The following is a 17,450-nucleotide window of genomic DNA, read 5'->3' as shown; positions in this document are numbered from 1 at the left end:
AGGTCTGTCTCTATGAACCCAGAAAATTCAATTCTATAAACTGATCCTGAGAAAATAAACATAGATGCAGTAAAAGATGCTCAGTATCACCAATTATTAGAGAAATACAAATCAAAACTATAATGAAGTTATCATCTCACACTGGTCAGAATGGTCATGATCAAAAGTCTACAAACAATAAACGCTGGAGAGGGTGTGAATAAAGAGGGAACCTTCCTACAGTGTTGATAGGAATGTAAATTGGTATAGCCAATATGGGAACTGGATGGAAGTTCCTTAAAAAACTAAAAATAGAACTAGTTTATGATCCAGCAACCCCACTCCTGGACATATATGTGGAGAAAAGTATAATTTGAAAAGATTCATGGACCCCAGTCTTCATTGCAGCATTATTTATAATAGCTAAGACATGGAAACAACCCAAGTGCCCAACAACAGATGATTGGTTTAAGATGTGAGGTACACACACACACACACACACACACACACTCACGCAAATAGAATATTACTCAGCCATAAAGAAGAACAAAATATTGCCATTTGCTATGACATGGACTGACCTAGAGAATATCATAGTAAGTAAAGTAAGTCAGGCAGAGAAAGACAAATACCATGTATCACTTACATGTAGAATCTAAAATACAATGCAAATGAACTTAATCTACAAAACAGAAACAGACCCACAGACATTGAAAACAAACTTATGGCTACCATAGGAGAAAAGCAGGAGGAAAAGGATAAATTAGGTGTGTGGGATTAATAGATATGAACTACTATACAGAAAATAATCATCAAATATTAATATTTACTGTATAGCACAAGGAACTATATTCAATATCTTAAAATAACTTACAATGGAAAGTAATATGAAAAAATACATATATATATATATAAAACAATCATGTTGCTGTACACCTGAAATTAACACAAATATTGTAAAACAACTGATATATATTTTTTATTGAAGAATAATTATTTACAATGTTAGATTCTGGTATACAGCAATGTGATTCAGTTATATAGACACATATTCTTTTTCAGTCTTTTCTATTATGGTTTATCACACAATATTGAATGCAGTTCCCTGTGCTATACAGTAGAATCTTACTGTTTAACTATTTTACATGCAGTAGTTTATATCCGTTAATCCCAAACTCTTAATTGATCCTTCCTCCACTCACTTTCCCCTTAGGTAACCATAAGTTTGTTTTCTATGTCTGTGAGTCTCTAGTTTTGTTTCACAAACAAGTTGACTTATGTCATATTTTAGATTCCACATATAAGTGATATCATATGGTATTTGTCTTTCTCTTTCTGACTTACTTCACTTAAGTATGATGATCTCAAGGTCCATCCATGTTGCTGTAAATGGCATTATTTCATTCTTTTCTTATGACTGAGTAGTATTCCAGTGTGTATGTGTGTATATATGTATACACACACACATATATATACTACATTATGACATTTTTAAAATGCAATACCATACAAATGTTAAAAATTATGTTTTGAAGCAATACTTAATGGAATGGAAAAAAGTTAATTATGTAGTAAATAACAATCAGATGTAAAATAATATGTACACTATGACTAAAATTATATATTATATATAAATTCACACACGTGTATATGTGTCTACACACATATTGTGTGTAGATATATATATGTGTATTTGTATACATACAGGCTTCCTAAGTAGTTCAGTGGTAAAGAATCCTCCTGCCAATGCAGGAGACGTGTGTTTGAATCCTGGGTGGAGAAGATCCCCTGGAGATGGAAATGGCAACCCACACCAGTATTCTAGCCTGCAAAATCCCATGGACAGAGGAGCCTGGTGGGCTACAGTCCATGGGGTTGCAAAAGAGTTGGACACAACTTAGCAACTAAACAACAATGTATACATATGCCTGCCAAGAAAAGGATATCTCTGGATTAGGGCTTCTCAGCCATGACACTATTGACATTTTGGACCAGATAATACTTTGTTGAGGGGAGGAAATGCTGCCCTTTGCATTGTAGCGTGTTTATCAGCATCCCTGGCCTCTACCTTCCAGATATTAATAGCACTCCTCTAGACGGTGACCACCAAAAACGTCTCCAGACATCAGTATATGTCCTCTGGGGGCCCAAACTGCTTCAGGTTACCAACTGCTACTCTGGTTGACAGGAAAACAGGCAACATTCATTTCTAAAATTCTAAAATCAGTATGTGGTGCATTTAAATATTATTTAATGCAGGGGGGAAAATGTTATTATATAAAGCAAACTCATGAGTGAGAGGAATAATGATTTATATTTTAGGAGACTAAACTGTGGTCAAGGAAAATATGCATTACAGGAGATTCAGAATATCTGCTGTGACTGTTTTTTCATCAGAAATTACTTAGTAATTGGTTAACAGTATAAAAAATGGAGGAAAAAATTAGGAGAAATCTCCTCTACCTGCGTCAATAACATCCGAGTAGTAACAGCAGAAAGAGGTGGGTAAACCAGAATTGGCTTAGTTGTCTCGCCAATAGCATCACCAATCAGCTTTCCACTAGAACAGTAAGCCGCAACTGCAAAGACGTATTTTTCATTGGTTTCTAAACCTTTTACCTCAAAAACACTTTTGCCATCCGCTGGTATCTATTAACAAAAACATATTTCAAGTTATATGTGGAAAATTAAAGTAAGGGTTTTTTTTTAATATAATTAAGTGATCTTCATAGGTTAAAAAAAAAAACCTTTCCATTTACTGTTCAGATTTTAGTTATGACTCAAGTTGAAATCAAGAGAAATTCACTGAAACAGTGATTACATAAAGGTAAAAAAAACAGCAACACTCAGTTGTAATTAATGAGACTTTTGGTAAGATTTCCTGACATTCAAAGGTTTTTTCAATTCAACGTACCGCTTCTCCTGAGTTTGGGAGATGATTATTGTTTAGTCTTACTTTTCCATAGCTTCCTTCCGCTTTGCAACCCAAAATGCAGTACCAGCAAACCTGCCAAGGAGAGAGATGAGCCTGTCATCTCTAGTCAGTTTAACACAGCATTTGATTTCTTTTATCATGATGTGGCAAAAGGAATACTTTTCCATACAAAAATATAATTATTCGAGTTTTAAAATATCAGTTTACAAAGATACTTAGGTTTACACTTTTTAAAAATACAAATATAGTTTATTAATTACTTTTAGCTACTATGAAGTGAGCAGTTCCTATGTGTTAAGCAGTGTTCAGACAGTGGCAGAGAGTGACTCCAAAGATTAGCTCATCTTGATGACAAAAAGACCAACACGGAAATGGAGAAGTAACTCTAGAAGGAATAAAGGGACAGAGCAAAAGCTAAACCAATACCCAGTTGTGGATGTGACCGGTGATAGAAGTAAGGTCCGATGCTGTAAAGAGCAATATTGCATAGGAACCTGGAATGTTAGGTCCATGAATCAAGGCAAATTGGAAGTGGTCAAAGAGGAGATGGCAAGAGTGAACACAGACATTCTAGGAATCAGTGAATTAAAATGGACTGGAATGGGTGAATTTAACTCAGATGACCATTATATCTACTACTGTGGGCAGGAATCCCTTAGAAGAAATGGAGTAGTCATCATGGTCAACAAAAGAGTCCGAAATGCAGTACTTGGATGCAATCTTAAAAACGACAGAATGATTTCTGTTCGTTTCCAAGGCAAACCATTCAATATTACAGTAATCCAGGCCTATGCCCCAACCAGTAACGCTGAAGAAGCCGAAGTTGAACGGTTCTATGAAGACCTACAAGACCTTTTAGAACTAACACCCAAAAAAGATGTCCTTTTCATTATAGGGGACTGGAATGCAAAAGTAGGAAGTCAAGAAACACCTGGAGTAACAGGCAAATTTGGCCTTGGAGCACAGAACGAAGCAGGGCAAAGGCTAATAGAGTTTTGCCAAGAGAACGCACTGGTCATAGCAAACACCCTCTTCCAACAACACAAGAGAAGACTCTACACATGGACATCACCAGATGGTCAGTACCGAAATCAGATTGATTATATTCTTTGCAGCCAATGATGGAGAAGCTGTATACAGTTAGCAAAAACAAGACCAGGAGCTGACTGTGGCTTAGATCATGAACTCCTTATTGCCAAATTCAGACTGAAATTGAAGAAAGTAGGGAAAACCACTAGACCATTCAGATATGACCTAAATCAAATCGCTTATGATTATACAGTGGAAGTGAGAAATAGATTTAAGGGTCTAGATCTGATAGATAGAGTGCCTGATGAACTCTGGATGGAGGTTCGTGACATTGTACAGGAGACAGGAACCAAGACCATCCCCATGGAAAAGAAATGCAAAAAAGCAAAATGGCTGTCTGAGGAGGCCTTACAAATAGCTGTGAAAAGAAGAGAACCGAAAAGCAAAGGAGAAAAGGAAAGATACAAGCATCTGAATGCAGAGTTCCAAAGAATAGCAAGGAGAGATAAGAAAGCCTTCCTCAGCGATCAATGCAAAGAAATAGAGGAAAACAACAGAATAGGAAAAACAAGAGATCTCTTCAAGAAAATTAGAGATTCCAAGGGAACATTTCATGCAAAGATGGGCTCGAAAAAGGACAGAAATGGTATGGACCTAACAGAAGCAGAAGATATTAAGAAGAGGTGGCAAGAATACACAGAAGAACTGTACAAAAAAGATCTTCACGACCAAGATAGTCACAATAACGTGATCACTGACCTAGAGCCAGACATCTTGGAATGTGAAGTCAAGTGGGCCTTAGAAAGCATCACTACGAACAAAGCTAGTGGTGGTGATGGAATTCCAGTTGAGCTATTTCAAATCCTGAAAGATGATGCTGTGAAAGTGCTGCACTCAATATGCCAGCAAATTTGGAAAACTCAGCAGTGGCCACAGGACTGCAAAAGGTCAGTCTTCATTCCAATCCCAAAGAAAGGCAATGCCAAAGAATGCTCAAACTACCGCACAATTGCACTCATCTCACATGCTAGTAAAGTCACGCTCAAAATTCTCCAAGCCAGGATTCAGCAATATGTGAACCGTGAACTCCCAGATGTTCAAGCAGGTTTTAGAAAAGGCAGAGGCACCAGAGATCAAATTGCCAACATCCTCTGGATCATGGAGAAAGCAAGAGAGTTCCAGAAAAACATCTATTTCTGCTTCATTGACTATGCCAAAGCCTTTGACTGTGTGGATCACAATAAACAGTGGAATATTCTGAAAGAGATGGGAATACCAGACCACCTGACCTGCCTCTTGAGAAACCTGTATGCAGGTCAGGAAGCAACAGTCAGAACTGTACATGGAACAACAGACTGGTTCCAAATAGGAAAAGGAGTACGTCAAGGCTGTATATTGTCACCTTGCTTATTTAACTTCTATGCAGAGTACATCATGAGGAACGCTGGGCTGGAAGAAGCACAAGCCGGAATCAAGATTGCTGGGAGAAATATCAATAATCTCAGATATGCTGATGACACTACCCTTATGGCAGAAAGTGAAGAGGAACTCAAAAGCCTCTTGATGAAAGTGAAAGAGGAGAGTGAAAAGGTTGGCTTGAAGCTCAACATTCAGAAAACAAAGATCATGGCATCTGGTCCCATCACTTCATGGGAAATAGATGGAGAAACAGTGGAAACAGTGTCAGACTTTATTTTTTGGGGCTCCAAAATCACTGCAGATGCTGATTGCAGCCATGAAATTAAAAGACGCTTACTCCTTGATAGGAAAGTTATGACCAACCTTGATAATATATTAAAAAGCAGAGACATTCCTTTGCCAACAAAGGTCCGTCTAGTCAAGGCTATGGTTTTTCCCGTGGTCATGTATGGATGTGAGAGTTGGACTGTGAAGAAAGCTTATCGCCGAAGAATTGATGCTTTTGAACTGTGGTGCTGGAGAAGACTCTTGAGAGTCCCTTGGACTGCAAGGAGATCCAACCAGTCCATTCTAAGGGAGATCGATCCTGGGTGTTCATTGGAAGGACTGATGCTAAAGCCGAAACTGCAATACTTTGGCCACCTCATGCGACAAGTTGACTCACTGGAAAAGACTCTGATGCTGGGAATGGTTGGGGGCGGGAGGAGAAGGGGACGACGGAGAATGAGATGGCTGGATGGCATCACCGACTCTGTGGACATGAGTTTGAGTGAACTCCGGGAGTTGGTGATGGACAGGGAGGCCTGGCGTGCTGTGATTCATGGGGTCGCGGAGAGTTGGACACGACTGAGCGACTGAACTGAACTGAACTGAACTGAACAAAAAGCAAGTGGTAAAAGAACCAAGGCACTAAATTGTAGTGTTTTAAATAAAATGTAAAAATGCATATGAAAAAGCCTAGAAGAAAATGTTTCTAAATAAGAATAGAGTTTGGATGATAAAATAGTAAGATTATGGGTAATATTTTTTCCTCTGGTCTATTAATTTTCTAAAACATCGTATTCCTTTGATAATTGTTAAATACAGATGTAAACCAAAAGCAAAATGCAAATTGCACAGAAAAAAAGCAAACTTAAAACTTGACTAAATGGTTAGACAATAATGGTCTTTTTGCCAAAATGTCAAAATAATGGAGATTCCTCATCATCATGAATTATTCTCACTGTAGCGAAAAAGGGAGAGAGGTGATACCTAGGAAAAACCTTCATTAGGAGGTATACTGTCCAGGGGCAGGTGATGGAGGGGTCGTCATCAATGTGGCGTTTCATTCCCTTTTCCCCAAAGGCCCCACCTCACAACATCTCAACTTCTAAAACTAGAACAAAAGGGTAGGGGGCGGGGAATGTAATTGTCTCAGAAGCAACTGCCTCTTACAGCTCCGTCTGCTATTTCTTCCTCTGGGTCAACAGAAAAATACTAATTGTGTGTTGTCTGCACTAGTAGTTATCCACTCTGACTATGCAACAGGATAATTTTTTAAAATACAGTTTGTACATGATCAACCATTTAAAAAAAAATTACATCTACCCAAGCCTGCCTCCCTCAGTGAATATGAATACCTAGTGCAAAATAGCCGAACTTCTGTGTTTTTAAAGAAAATTTCTCAGGTGATTAAAGAGCACTAGGAAAGGTAGAACTTCAAGGACAGAAAACACACTGAAGGAACTAGGGAGATGGAGGCCAGGAGGAGAAGAAAAAAACTCAGCATGACTCAGAAAAAAACTTAGAAACTAACTTTCCTTGACTTTTCATGTAAAAAAAAGTGCCATAGAGGTAAAAAAAAAAAAAAAAGGAAGAAATGTGCTGTTTTATGACCTAGATCATTATTGCTCTAAGTGAAGCTCTACAGAAGTTGAAGAGTAAGTTTCCTCTAAAAGCATTTTTACAAGCAGGTTTTATATTTCTATTTTGTTACCCAGATGAAAACATCTATATTTATATAAAAAGAGTAAGTCCTTAGAATCTATGTAAGAATAAGGACGTGATGGACAAACCACCACTAACTTTGAAAGTAAAATGTTATAAATAACATTAATATTTTCAACTATTAAAACAGATGTTAATGCAACGAATGTGTTAACAAGAGGATTTTGATAAAACAAAAGATGGCTGAAATAGCAAACTAGAAAATGTATTTAAGCCCACAGCACCATCTAGTGCTAAGGAGTAGGTAACAGAAGGTGTTATTTCCAGAAGCATACAACTCTCCCAACATAGAACATACATCAACTTCACATCATGTGCTGAGTAACAAGTCTTACAGCTGCAGGTCAAGTGTGGGATTCTTATGTCTTCTTATTTCTAACCATTATGAAATAAACTAGTCATTAATTTGAGATACATAAAAAATAAGAACCTGGTTAAATAAATCAAAATATTTACGTAAAAACAAACAAAAACTCTTGGGAAATTATCCAGTCTTAGTTCTATCCTGAATTTCTAAAGCCAATGAATCCTTATTCTTAAAACAGATCCCCCATATCCAAAGTTGAATTTTAATACTGCTAGAAATTTCAATAATGCATTTATCATAGCACAGTTGGGTATAAGATGAATGTTGTTACTATTCTTTCAATTATAAGGCATTAGGAAGGTGGTACTACTTCTCACTGATGTCCACCTCCCATTATAAAACTCCTCAAAAAATGGAATCATGCTTTATTTGTGTTTTCTTCTATACTTTACCTCACATAGAGCTTAACAGATAACAGATATTTAATAGTGATCACTGAACAGAATTTATGAAAAAAAATCATCAGATAATATAATCACAGAGTATAATCTCATTAACTGATTTTAGCAAACCTTATTATATATGATTAACACAAGAAATGTAGGGACCTTGGTTAACATGCCAAGAATATGATATAATATCTCATTCAATTTTCACAGAAGAAACATTTTACAAATGAAAAAGTAACAAAAACAAATTTAAGAAAGGTTCAGAAAGTATATTTAGATTTCCTAAGGTCATACTGCTGTGCTAGAGCGAGAATTTTACGTCTGTGTTTGTCACACTTCAAAGCCCATGCCCTTTCTGCTGTATCAAGTCAGCGTAAGTTCAAACAGAACATCCTAAGGATAATCAAAGAAACAGCTTTGTTTTTTATACAACATCAAAGAGCATGTGTTCATCACCAAAAAGAGGAAAATGTAATATTTAAAATATGAATTAGATGGAACCAAATGCTTGCGAGGAAACTAAATCTCAAGTTATAGCCACACACAGACTAATTCCAAAGCACTGGGGCTGGGAGAAAGAGCTTCAGTAAACACATAGAGTTATGACTTATAATGTGATTGGAATTATTGTTTGCTTTTATTAAAAGACTCTTTTAATAAAAATTTAGTCCAACTCTTTGTGACCCCATGGATTATACATTCAATGGAATTCTCCAGTCCAGAATACTGGAGTGGGTAGCTTTTCCCTTCTCCAGGGGATCTTCCCAACCCAGGGATCGAACCCAGGTCTCTCACATTGGAGGCAGATTCTTTATCAACTGAGTCACAAGGGAAGCCCAGGAATACTGGAGTGGGTAGCCTGTCCCTTCTCCAGCAGATCTTCTCGACAGGAATCGAACCAAGGTCTCCTGCATTGAAGGTGGATTCTTTACCAACTGAGCTATCAGGGAAGCCTTTTATTAAGACAATCCTCATTTACTCAGAAGAACTTTAGAAAGAGGCTCTAAATTCACCACCCCTCAATTTTCTTGTCTTCAACATTGTTTCTCAGAGTAACTTTTATCCCCTTCAAGTGTCTGACTCTATTTTAACGAAACCTTCTTGATACTGAGCGCTCTAGTATATCAGTGTATGACTGTCATGGTGATAAAGGTACTTCAAGAGAAATGCTTCTCTCTTATTTCTCCTTATTATATATTTGGGTGTAGCAAAGCTATATGGAGCCAAAGGGGAAATAGCATAAAGGCAAAAGGGTCATGAAGAAACTAAGTAGCATTAAGACATTGAAATACTAATCTCAGGGTTCAGGGTTTATAAATAAGATTATCCAAGTGCTAAAAGCAATAAAACTATCAATCATTACAGTTATCGAAGTACCTTTGATGCTTCCGTTGAGGTAAAGACCAAAATGAACAACATACCTTAACATCAGAAATAAATGGCGCAGGTTTTAATGTCACAGAACGGTAAGTTCGGGATAGCAGGATGGGTGGAGGAGGGACCCTGCTTTTCTTTCTTTGGGCAGTTTCCACATACTTCTGATATGAACATTGTATACTTTGTTCTGCTTCGGTCTTCTCAATCAAAGAATATGCTTCCTGTGATAAAGTGTGAAAATAGGAAAACACATTTCAAGAGCTTGAACTTCATTTTATTGGAGAATTCTGGTGATGTTAAACAACATTATCTTGATGTATGTATTTTGGGGGCCTCAGTAGTACACATATTTCAAGCATTGAATGATATTCCAGAAGTAAAAACTAACTACTAAACAAGGACAAGTAAAAAATAGCTATTAAGACAATTACACTGTATGTTTAACATGCTTATCATTAATATAAGACATTTCAGTTCAGATCAAATCCTCTGAATATCTGCCATCATATTTCATTGTCCTTAAAATTTTGTAACACAGTTATCTGCATTTATACTTACAAATTGTATATTTACACTTAATGCAACTTGAAATGTGACTCTCAAGTAATGATCCTTGGTATATGTGGTTTACAAAATTAATATTATTGAGGGTTTCTATCAGCAAAAAGAAATAAAATTATACACAAATATCTATTCTATAAACCTAAAGGAAAGGCAATAACCTTTTTAAAGGTTACACATTTAGTGACAACAATAAAAAAAAAAAATAAAAATCAGAAAGTCTAAATATTTCAAAAGTAAAACTAACTAAATCAACAATAATACATATAAATGAGTTAAACTCCTTTTATATTAAATGAAAAAGCAGATTCTGATAGAGTGCTAAAGCAAAAACCCATGTAAAGACTAAAATTGAATGATAGAAGACAGAATAGCCTTTCAAACAAACAGTGCTTGGACGATTAGACATCCATGTGCAAAAGAAAAGAAGAGGGAACCATGTATCACATTATATACAAACAGTTAACTCAAAATGAATTATGGACCCAAAGGTAAAAGCTAAAATTATAAAATACTTAGGAGAAAACATAGAAGTAAATATTCACAACCTTGAGTTAAATAATGCTTTCTTAGATATGACACCAAAAGCACACCAACAAAATAAAACGCAGATAAATTTAAATTCATCAAAATTAAAAACCTCAAATGATATCATCAAAACAAAAAAGACAGCTGACAGAATGGAACAAAATATTTGCAAATCATATACTGATAAAGGAATTGTATTCAGAATATATGAAGAACTGTTGCAATAATAAAAAATAATAAAATAATAAAAATAAACAATAATGAAAAAATTCCATTAAAAAATGAACAGTTTACCTGAGGAAACCAAAATTGAAAAAAGACACATGTATCTCATTGTTCATTGCAGCAGTATTTACAATAGCTAGAACATGGCCACCTGATGCAAAGAGCTGACTCATTTGAAAAGATCCTGATGTTGAGAAAGATTGAAGGCAGGAGAAGAGGATGACAGAGGATGAGATGGTTAGATGACATCACTGACTCGATGGACATGAGTCTGGGTAAACTCCAGGAGTTGGTGATGGACAGGGAGGCCTGGCATGCTGTGGTTCATGGGGTCGCAAAGAGTCGGACATGACTGAGTGACTGAACTGAACTAAGAACATGGAAGCAACCTAGATGTCCATTGACAGATGAATGGATACAGAAGGACATATACACAATGGAATATTACTCAGCCATAAAAAGGAGTGGATTTGAGTCAGTTCTGATGAGGTGGATGAACCTAGAACCTATTATAGGGTGAACTGAATCAGAAAGAGAAAGATAAATATCAAATTCTATCACATATATATGGAATCTAGAAGAAAGGTACTGAAGAACTTATTTATAGGGCAGCAATGGACAAATAGACATAGAGAATAGACTTATGGACATGGGGAGAGGGGAGGAGAGGGTGAGATGTATGGAAAGAGTAACATGGAAACTTACATTACCATTTGTAAACTAGATAGCCAACAGGAATTTGCTGTATGGCTCAGGAAACTCAAACAGGGGCTCTGTATCAACCTAGACGGGTGGGATGGGGAGGGAGCGGGGAGTGAGGTTCAAAAGGGAGGGGATATATGTATATGTATGGCTGAGTTATATTTATGTTTGACAGAAAACAACAAAATTCTGTAAAAGCAATTATCCTTCAATTAAAAATTAAATTTTAAAAAATGAACAAAGGGTTTGAACAGACATCTCTCCAAAGAAGATAACATAAATAGCCAGTGAGCAGATGAAAAGATTCACATTATCACTGATCATTGGAGATGGAAATGCAGAAGCTAACTCAAAAATACAAAAGCAGAAAAACCTCAACTCAGGAATAATGATGAAAGAAACTCAGACATCCAAAAACCTACTTCCCACAAGTGTCAGTCTTAAATGATATTATTAAAAGTTAATATTTCAAATCTCAATGAACTGATAATTCCTGTCATTTGTTAAATTTATAACTACAGAGAAAGATAGTTTCTGAAATAATATTCTAAAACTGTTACAGCTTTGATAACAAAACCTGAAAAAATGATTACACTTAAAAACATAAAGAAATCTTTTTACAAATACAAATGCAAACATTCTAAATAAAATACTAATTCACTGATCTAATAATATATTAAAGGAATAGTGTACTGTAATTATGTTGTCTCCTCAGGAATAAAAGGATGATTTAATACTAGGAAATCTAGGAATATAATTCAACTTATCCATAAATCAAATGAGAAAAAATATGATTACAGGCTCAATGGCCAAAAATATATCTGAGCCGTTTTTAAGATTATTAATTTAAAAAAGAAATTAGAAAGGAAGTCAAAAAGTATCTTAAGACAAATTAAAACACAGCATACCAAAACTTACAGGATTCAGCAAAAGTAGTTTTAAGAGAAGGTTTATAGTGAAAATGTCCACCATAAGAACAAAGATCTCAAATAAACTATCTAACTTCACACCTCAAGGAAACAGAAGAACAAAAATCCTAAGATCAAAGTTAGTTGATGAAATAACAAGGATCAGAGGGAAAATAAATAAAATAGAGACCATAAAGACAATAGAAAAGATCAACTAAAACAAAAGCTGTTTCTTAAGATTAAAAAAAATTGACAAACTTTTAGCTAGATGAATAAAAAATAGAGAAAGATTCACATATTAAAGAAATGAAAGAGGAGACAACCGATACCATAGAAACACAAAGAATCATAAGAAACTACTATGAGCAGTTGCTGCTGCTGCTAAGTCTCTTCAGTCGTGTCCGACTCTGTGTGATGCTATAGATGGCAGCCCACTAGGCTCCTCTGTCCCTGGTTATATGCCAACAATTGAATAACCTAGAAGAAGTGGATAAATTCCTAGTAATATACAACCTATCAATAGTGAAATACCATAAATAAATAGAAAATACAAACATACTAGTAACAAGTAAGAAAATGAATACGTAATCAAAAACTTCCTGATAAAGAAAAGCCCAGGACTAGATGGTTTCAGTGGTAAATTCCTGCCAGAAGTTTAAAGAATTAACACCAGTCCTTCTCAAATTATTTCAAAAAACTGAAGAGAAGGGGACACTTACACACTAATTTTACAAGGCCAGCATTACCCTGATACCAAAACCAGACAAGGATAGTGTAATACAAGAGAAGAAAACTACAAACCAAGATTGCTGATATATACCTGAAATTAACACAACATTGTAAATCAACTATACTCCAATAATTTTTTTAATTTAAAATAAAATAAGCTACAAAGATATATTGTGCAGCACAGAAAACAAAACCAATATTTTATAATGACTATGAACGAAGTAGGGCTTCCCCAGTGGCTTAGTAGATAAAGAATCCACCTGCAAGGCAAGAGATACAGGAGACACGGGTTCAATCCTTGGGTCGGGAAGATCCCCTGGAGAAGCAAAGAGCAACCCATTCCAATATTCTTGCCTGAAAAATTCCATGGACAAAAGAGCCTAGAAGGCTACAGTCCAAAGGGTCACAAAGAGTCGGACATGACTGAGCAATTAAGCATGCACATAAATGGAATAGAACCTTTAAAAGTCGCAAATTACTATATTGTACATGTTACTTATATAATATTGTACAGCAACAACACTTCAATTTCAAAAAATTCCAAAAAAAATATAGTGTTTTATTGCCACAAAACAATAGTACTGAAGTCCAAAGTACAATCGCTTGAATGCAATCTCTTTCCCTATAGTTCCCATTAAAGAACATGTGACCTACTTCTTTTTATAAGTTACTCAACACTTAAAAGGGCTTCCCCGGTGGATCAGCAGTAAAGAATCCACCTGCATTGCAGGAGCCAGAGAAAACATGGGTTCGATCCCTTGGTCAAGAAGATCCCCTAGAGACGGCCATGGCAACCCACTCCTGTATTCTTGCCTGGAAAATCCCATGGACAGAGGAGAGCGGGCTACAGTCCATAAATGGTCAGAGAGAGTCAGATACAACAGAAGCAACTTAGCATGCATGCAGCATGTATGCAATGCTTATAAGGACAGATTGATGTTAAATATATCTGAAAATGCCTTAACATCCACAATGCAGAACACTTATGGAAAGATGCAATGCAACTTTGAAGGGCATGATAACAATCATAAGATTGGAACGATAAAGCGTCATATTTATTACTCATCTAGAAGATCTCTCAAAGTATATTCTGGGTTCTCAACAATATTATGTACATTTCAGAAGGAGATGAAAAGTAGGTTAAGTCATATCCAAGAATCCTAACAAAGAATATTGCTGAGACTAAAATATACAACTTATAAGATCTAAGAGAAAAGACAGAAATGTGTAGTTTGATAGAGAAAAATCTATCAAAAGCACCAAAAATTATTCTGATATGACAAAACAGAATATCCCAGAGCACTTAAAAGTGGAAGAGAGAATAGAAGTAGTAGTAATAATAATGGCTAACATTTACCGACTGCATATACTGTGCATAGTCGATCTTTGTGGACTGCAGCCCACCAGGCTCTTTGATCCATGGGGATTTTCCAGGCAAGAATACTGGAGTGGGTTCCTGTGCCCTCCTCCAGGGGATCTTGCCAACCCAGGGATCAAACCCAGGTCTCCCACATTGCAGGCAGATTCTTTACCATCTGAACCACCAGGGAAGCCCTTATTGACTGCTTCAGTTCAGTTCAGTTCAGTTCAGTCGCTCGTCCAACTCTTTGCGACCCCATGAATCATATCACGCCAGGCCTTCCTGTCCATCACCAACTCCCAGAGTTCACTCAAACTCATGTCCATCAAGGCGATGATGCCATCCAGCCATCTCATTCTCTGTTGTCCCCGTCTCCTCCTGCCCCCAACCCCTCCCAGCATGCTTCTGTTCTGTCTGTTCTGTTCAGTCGCTCAGTCGTGTCCGACTCTTTGCGACCCCATGGACTGTAGCCTACCAGGCTTCTCCATCCATGGGATTCTCCAGGCAAGAATACTGGAGTGGGTTACCGTTTCCTTCTCCAGGGGATCTTCCCGACCCAGGGATCGAACCTGGGTCTCCCGCATTGGAGGCAGACGCGTTAACCTCTGAGACACCAGGGAAGCCCTCCCAGCATGCTTACTCTGTGCCAAATGTTAAGCATTCTTTAGGCATTTCATTAAATCTTCCCCAAGATCACCCATTTTACAAAAGAAGAAATTAAAACTTAAGAGAGCATAAGTAACTTGACCTTGGTCATATAGCTAGTCAGCAGCAGAACCACAGCTCTAATCAAGATCCTTCTACATCTAACCACTATGATTTCTTGTCTTAATACAAAATGAAGTTTAAAAGAAGCATGAAAAGGCAACCTAGATGATGTTTTCTCTGCAATAACTTCAAAATATTTAAACGAAAAAAATCCTAAAATTTAAATATGTTAAAAGAATGAAGTCTTCTTTTGAAGACTTGGGGTCAAAATATGACCTCATAAGAGGGGGGTCAGAATCAAAAAGGGGTTTACTCTTTATGAGGAAGCATGGAACAATTTAATAGAACTGAGAAGATCTCTGAAATAAATTGGCTTACATATACTTTTCCTCAAAAAAGCAAATAGGATTGATTTGACTAAAATGCTACAAAATAGGGAAAATCATTTCAGTTGGTAACATAGTTAACACAATAGTATTTAGGAGCTCTGCATTGTGCTCAGTCCCCAGTCATGTCTGACTCTGCGACCCCATGGGTTATAGCCCACCAGGCTCCTCTATCCATGGAATTCTCCAGGCAAGAATACTGGAGTGAGTTGCCATTTCCTCCTCCAGGGGATCTTCCTGACCCAGGGATCAAACCCAAGTCTCTTGTATCACCTGCACTAGCAGGCAGATTCTTTACCACTGCACCACCTGGGAAGCCCTGAGTTGTAAATTCAGGAAATATTAAAGCCAGGAGTGATTAGAACTTCTAGTGGCTGGGCTTCTTCATTAGTTATGGTCCCAAATTAGAGCCATAAAATTGGATTTTGTGTTGATTATAAAAAATAATCTGCTAATCCATAATGCTCTCTTTGCTTAGTATTGAAGCACTATAACTGAGTTTTGGAACAGTCAATTACTGATTAAAGTTTCAACAAACAGTATGAGGAGATCACTAGATGCATCAGTTAGGGTTCTTTGGTAACAGAAGCAACAGGAAAATGAGACTTTGACCACAGCAGGACCAGAGTCAAGAGGGTCCTCAGAATACAACTAAAAGAATCTGATCAGGACACAGGTATCAGAATGAATGAATGCCAACTCTGTGTGTGTGTGTACGCTCAGCCGTGTGTGTGTGTGTGTGTGTGTGTACGCTCAGCCATCTGTGTGTGTGTGTGTGTGTGTGTACACTCAGCCATGTCTGACTCCTTGCAACGTCATGGACTATAGCCCACCAGGCTCCTCTGTCTATGGAATCTTCCAGGCAAGAATACTGGTGTGGGTTGCCATTTCCTCCTCCAGGGAATCTTCCCGGCCCATGGATTGAACCTCTGTCTCCTAAGGCTCCTCCACTGGCAGGAGGAATCTTTATCATTGAGACACCTGGAAAGTCCTGAATGCCAACTAGTTTTTGTCTTTTTATCCCTCTGCTCAAGATTCAGATTCCAAGGAGGGAACAACCTATCGGCCTAGCTAGCCTCACCAGTCATCCTTTTGGCTGGCTAAGAAGAGTGGCCCTGAAAAGTCCCACCTGATTACATCCAGTGGGGAAGAAGAAATTCCTCCAAAGGTGACATTTGGAAAGGAAAGTGTATGCAACCTGCCTTGGTACCCTTAGCACTTGTATTGAAGAGTATTCCTGCCTCTGCCCAGTGAGAAATTACACTGTTTAAAGATGCTCAATGTTGGACTGCTGGACTCTGAAGTGAACTAAGAGTAAAGATCATAAGCCATATGCTGATTCCTCTATTTGATCAGAAGTAGAAGACCAGGGACATCTCAGGATGGTTGCAATTCATTAAAATAAATCAGAGGTATAGTGTGTAAAATGTCAACAAGGACTTCCAGAAGTCAAATAACCAAGGGAGAAAAATGAGAAAAATTAATTCCCACAATTAAAAAAGAAGCCAACCATCTCATCTGGAAGGCTAAAAGGTTCTTATCAAATGTTGGTCCCTTATCTGTGGCAACAAGCTGGTCCACCTTTAATGGACTTAGAATAAAACAGACACCTGATGAAAGCATTCATCTCGACGAGGTCAGAAAACTTCTGAAAAACTGAAACACAGTATGAATTATTGAAGAGTTCTGCAAAGACCCAGGCTTTCCAAATCTTTTTATAGTATCAGGTGACACATCAGATACTGATTTGGGGATAATTCTATTACCAGATGATGATAATGTAAAGCATGCTGTAATATAGCCTGAAAAAAAATGATTGCCATGGGAAAGAAATTTATTTGTCTTCTTTAAGGAAAGAAATT

The 17,450-nt window shown here is 37.1% G+C and overlaps 1 protein-coding gene across 2 annotated transcripts in view; it reads right to left on the bottom strand.

The window, feature by feature from the left end:
- Positions 1 to 17,450, bottom strand: part of CFAP54 (cilia and flagella associated protein 54) — a 321,117-nt gene that overhangs the window by 230,912 nt on the left and 72,755 nt on the right. For both annotated transcript variants that reach the window (XM_088837126.1, XM_055395985.2), the window contains 3 exons: positions 9,526 to 9,702; positions 2,894 to 2,986; positions 2,443 to 2,628 (listed from right to left, as the gene is read on the bottom strand). In XM_088837126.1, coding sequence (XP_088693252.1) covers positions 2,443 to 2,628; positions 2,894 to 2,986; positions 9,526 to 9,702 — 456 coding nt within the window. The remainder of the gene's footprint in view (positions 1 to 2,442; positions 2,629 to 2,893; positions 2,987 to 9,525; positions 9,703 to 17,450) is intronic.

The sequence above is a fragment of the Moschus berezovskii genome, chromosome 6 (assembly GCF_049115385.1).
Source record: "Moschus berezovskii isolate FMDL1 chromosome 6, NW_MosBer_1.0, whole genome shotgun sequence".
Lineage (NCBI taxonomy): Eukaryota > Metazoa > Chordata > Mammalia > Artiodactyla > Moschidae > Moschus > Moschus berezovskii.
Note: the sequence above shows the minus strand (reverse complement) of the source record. Positions and strands in the feature narration are given on the sequence as shown.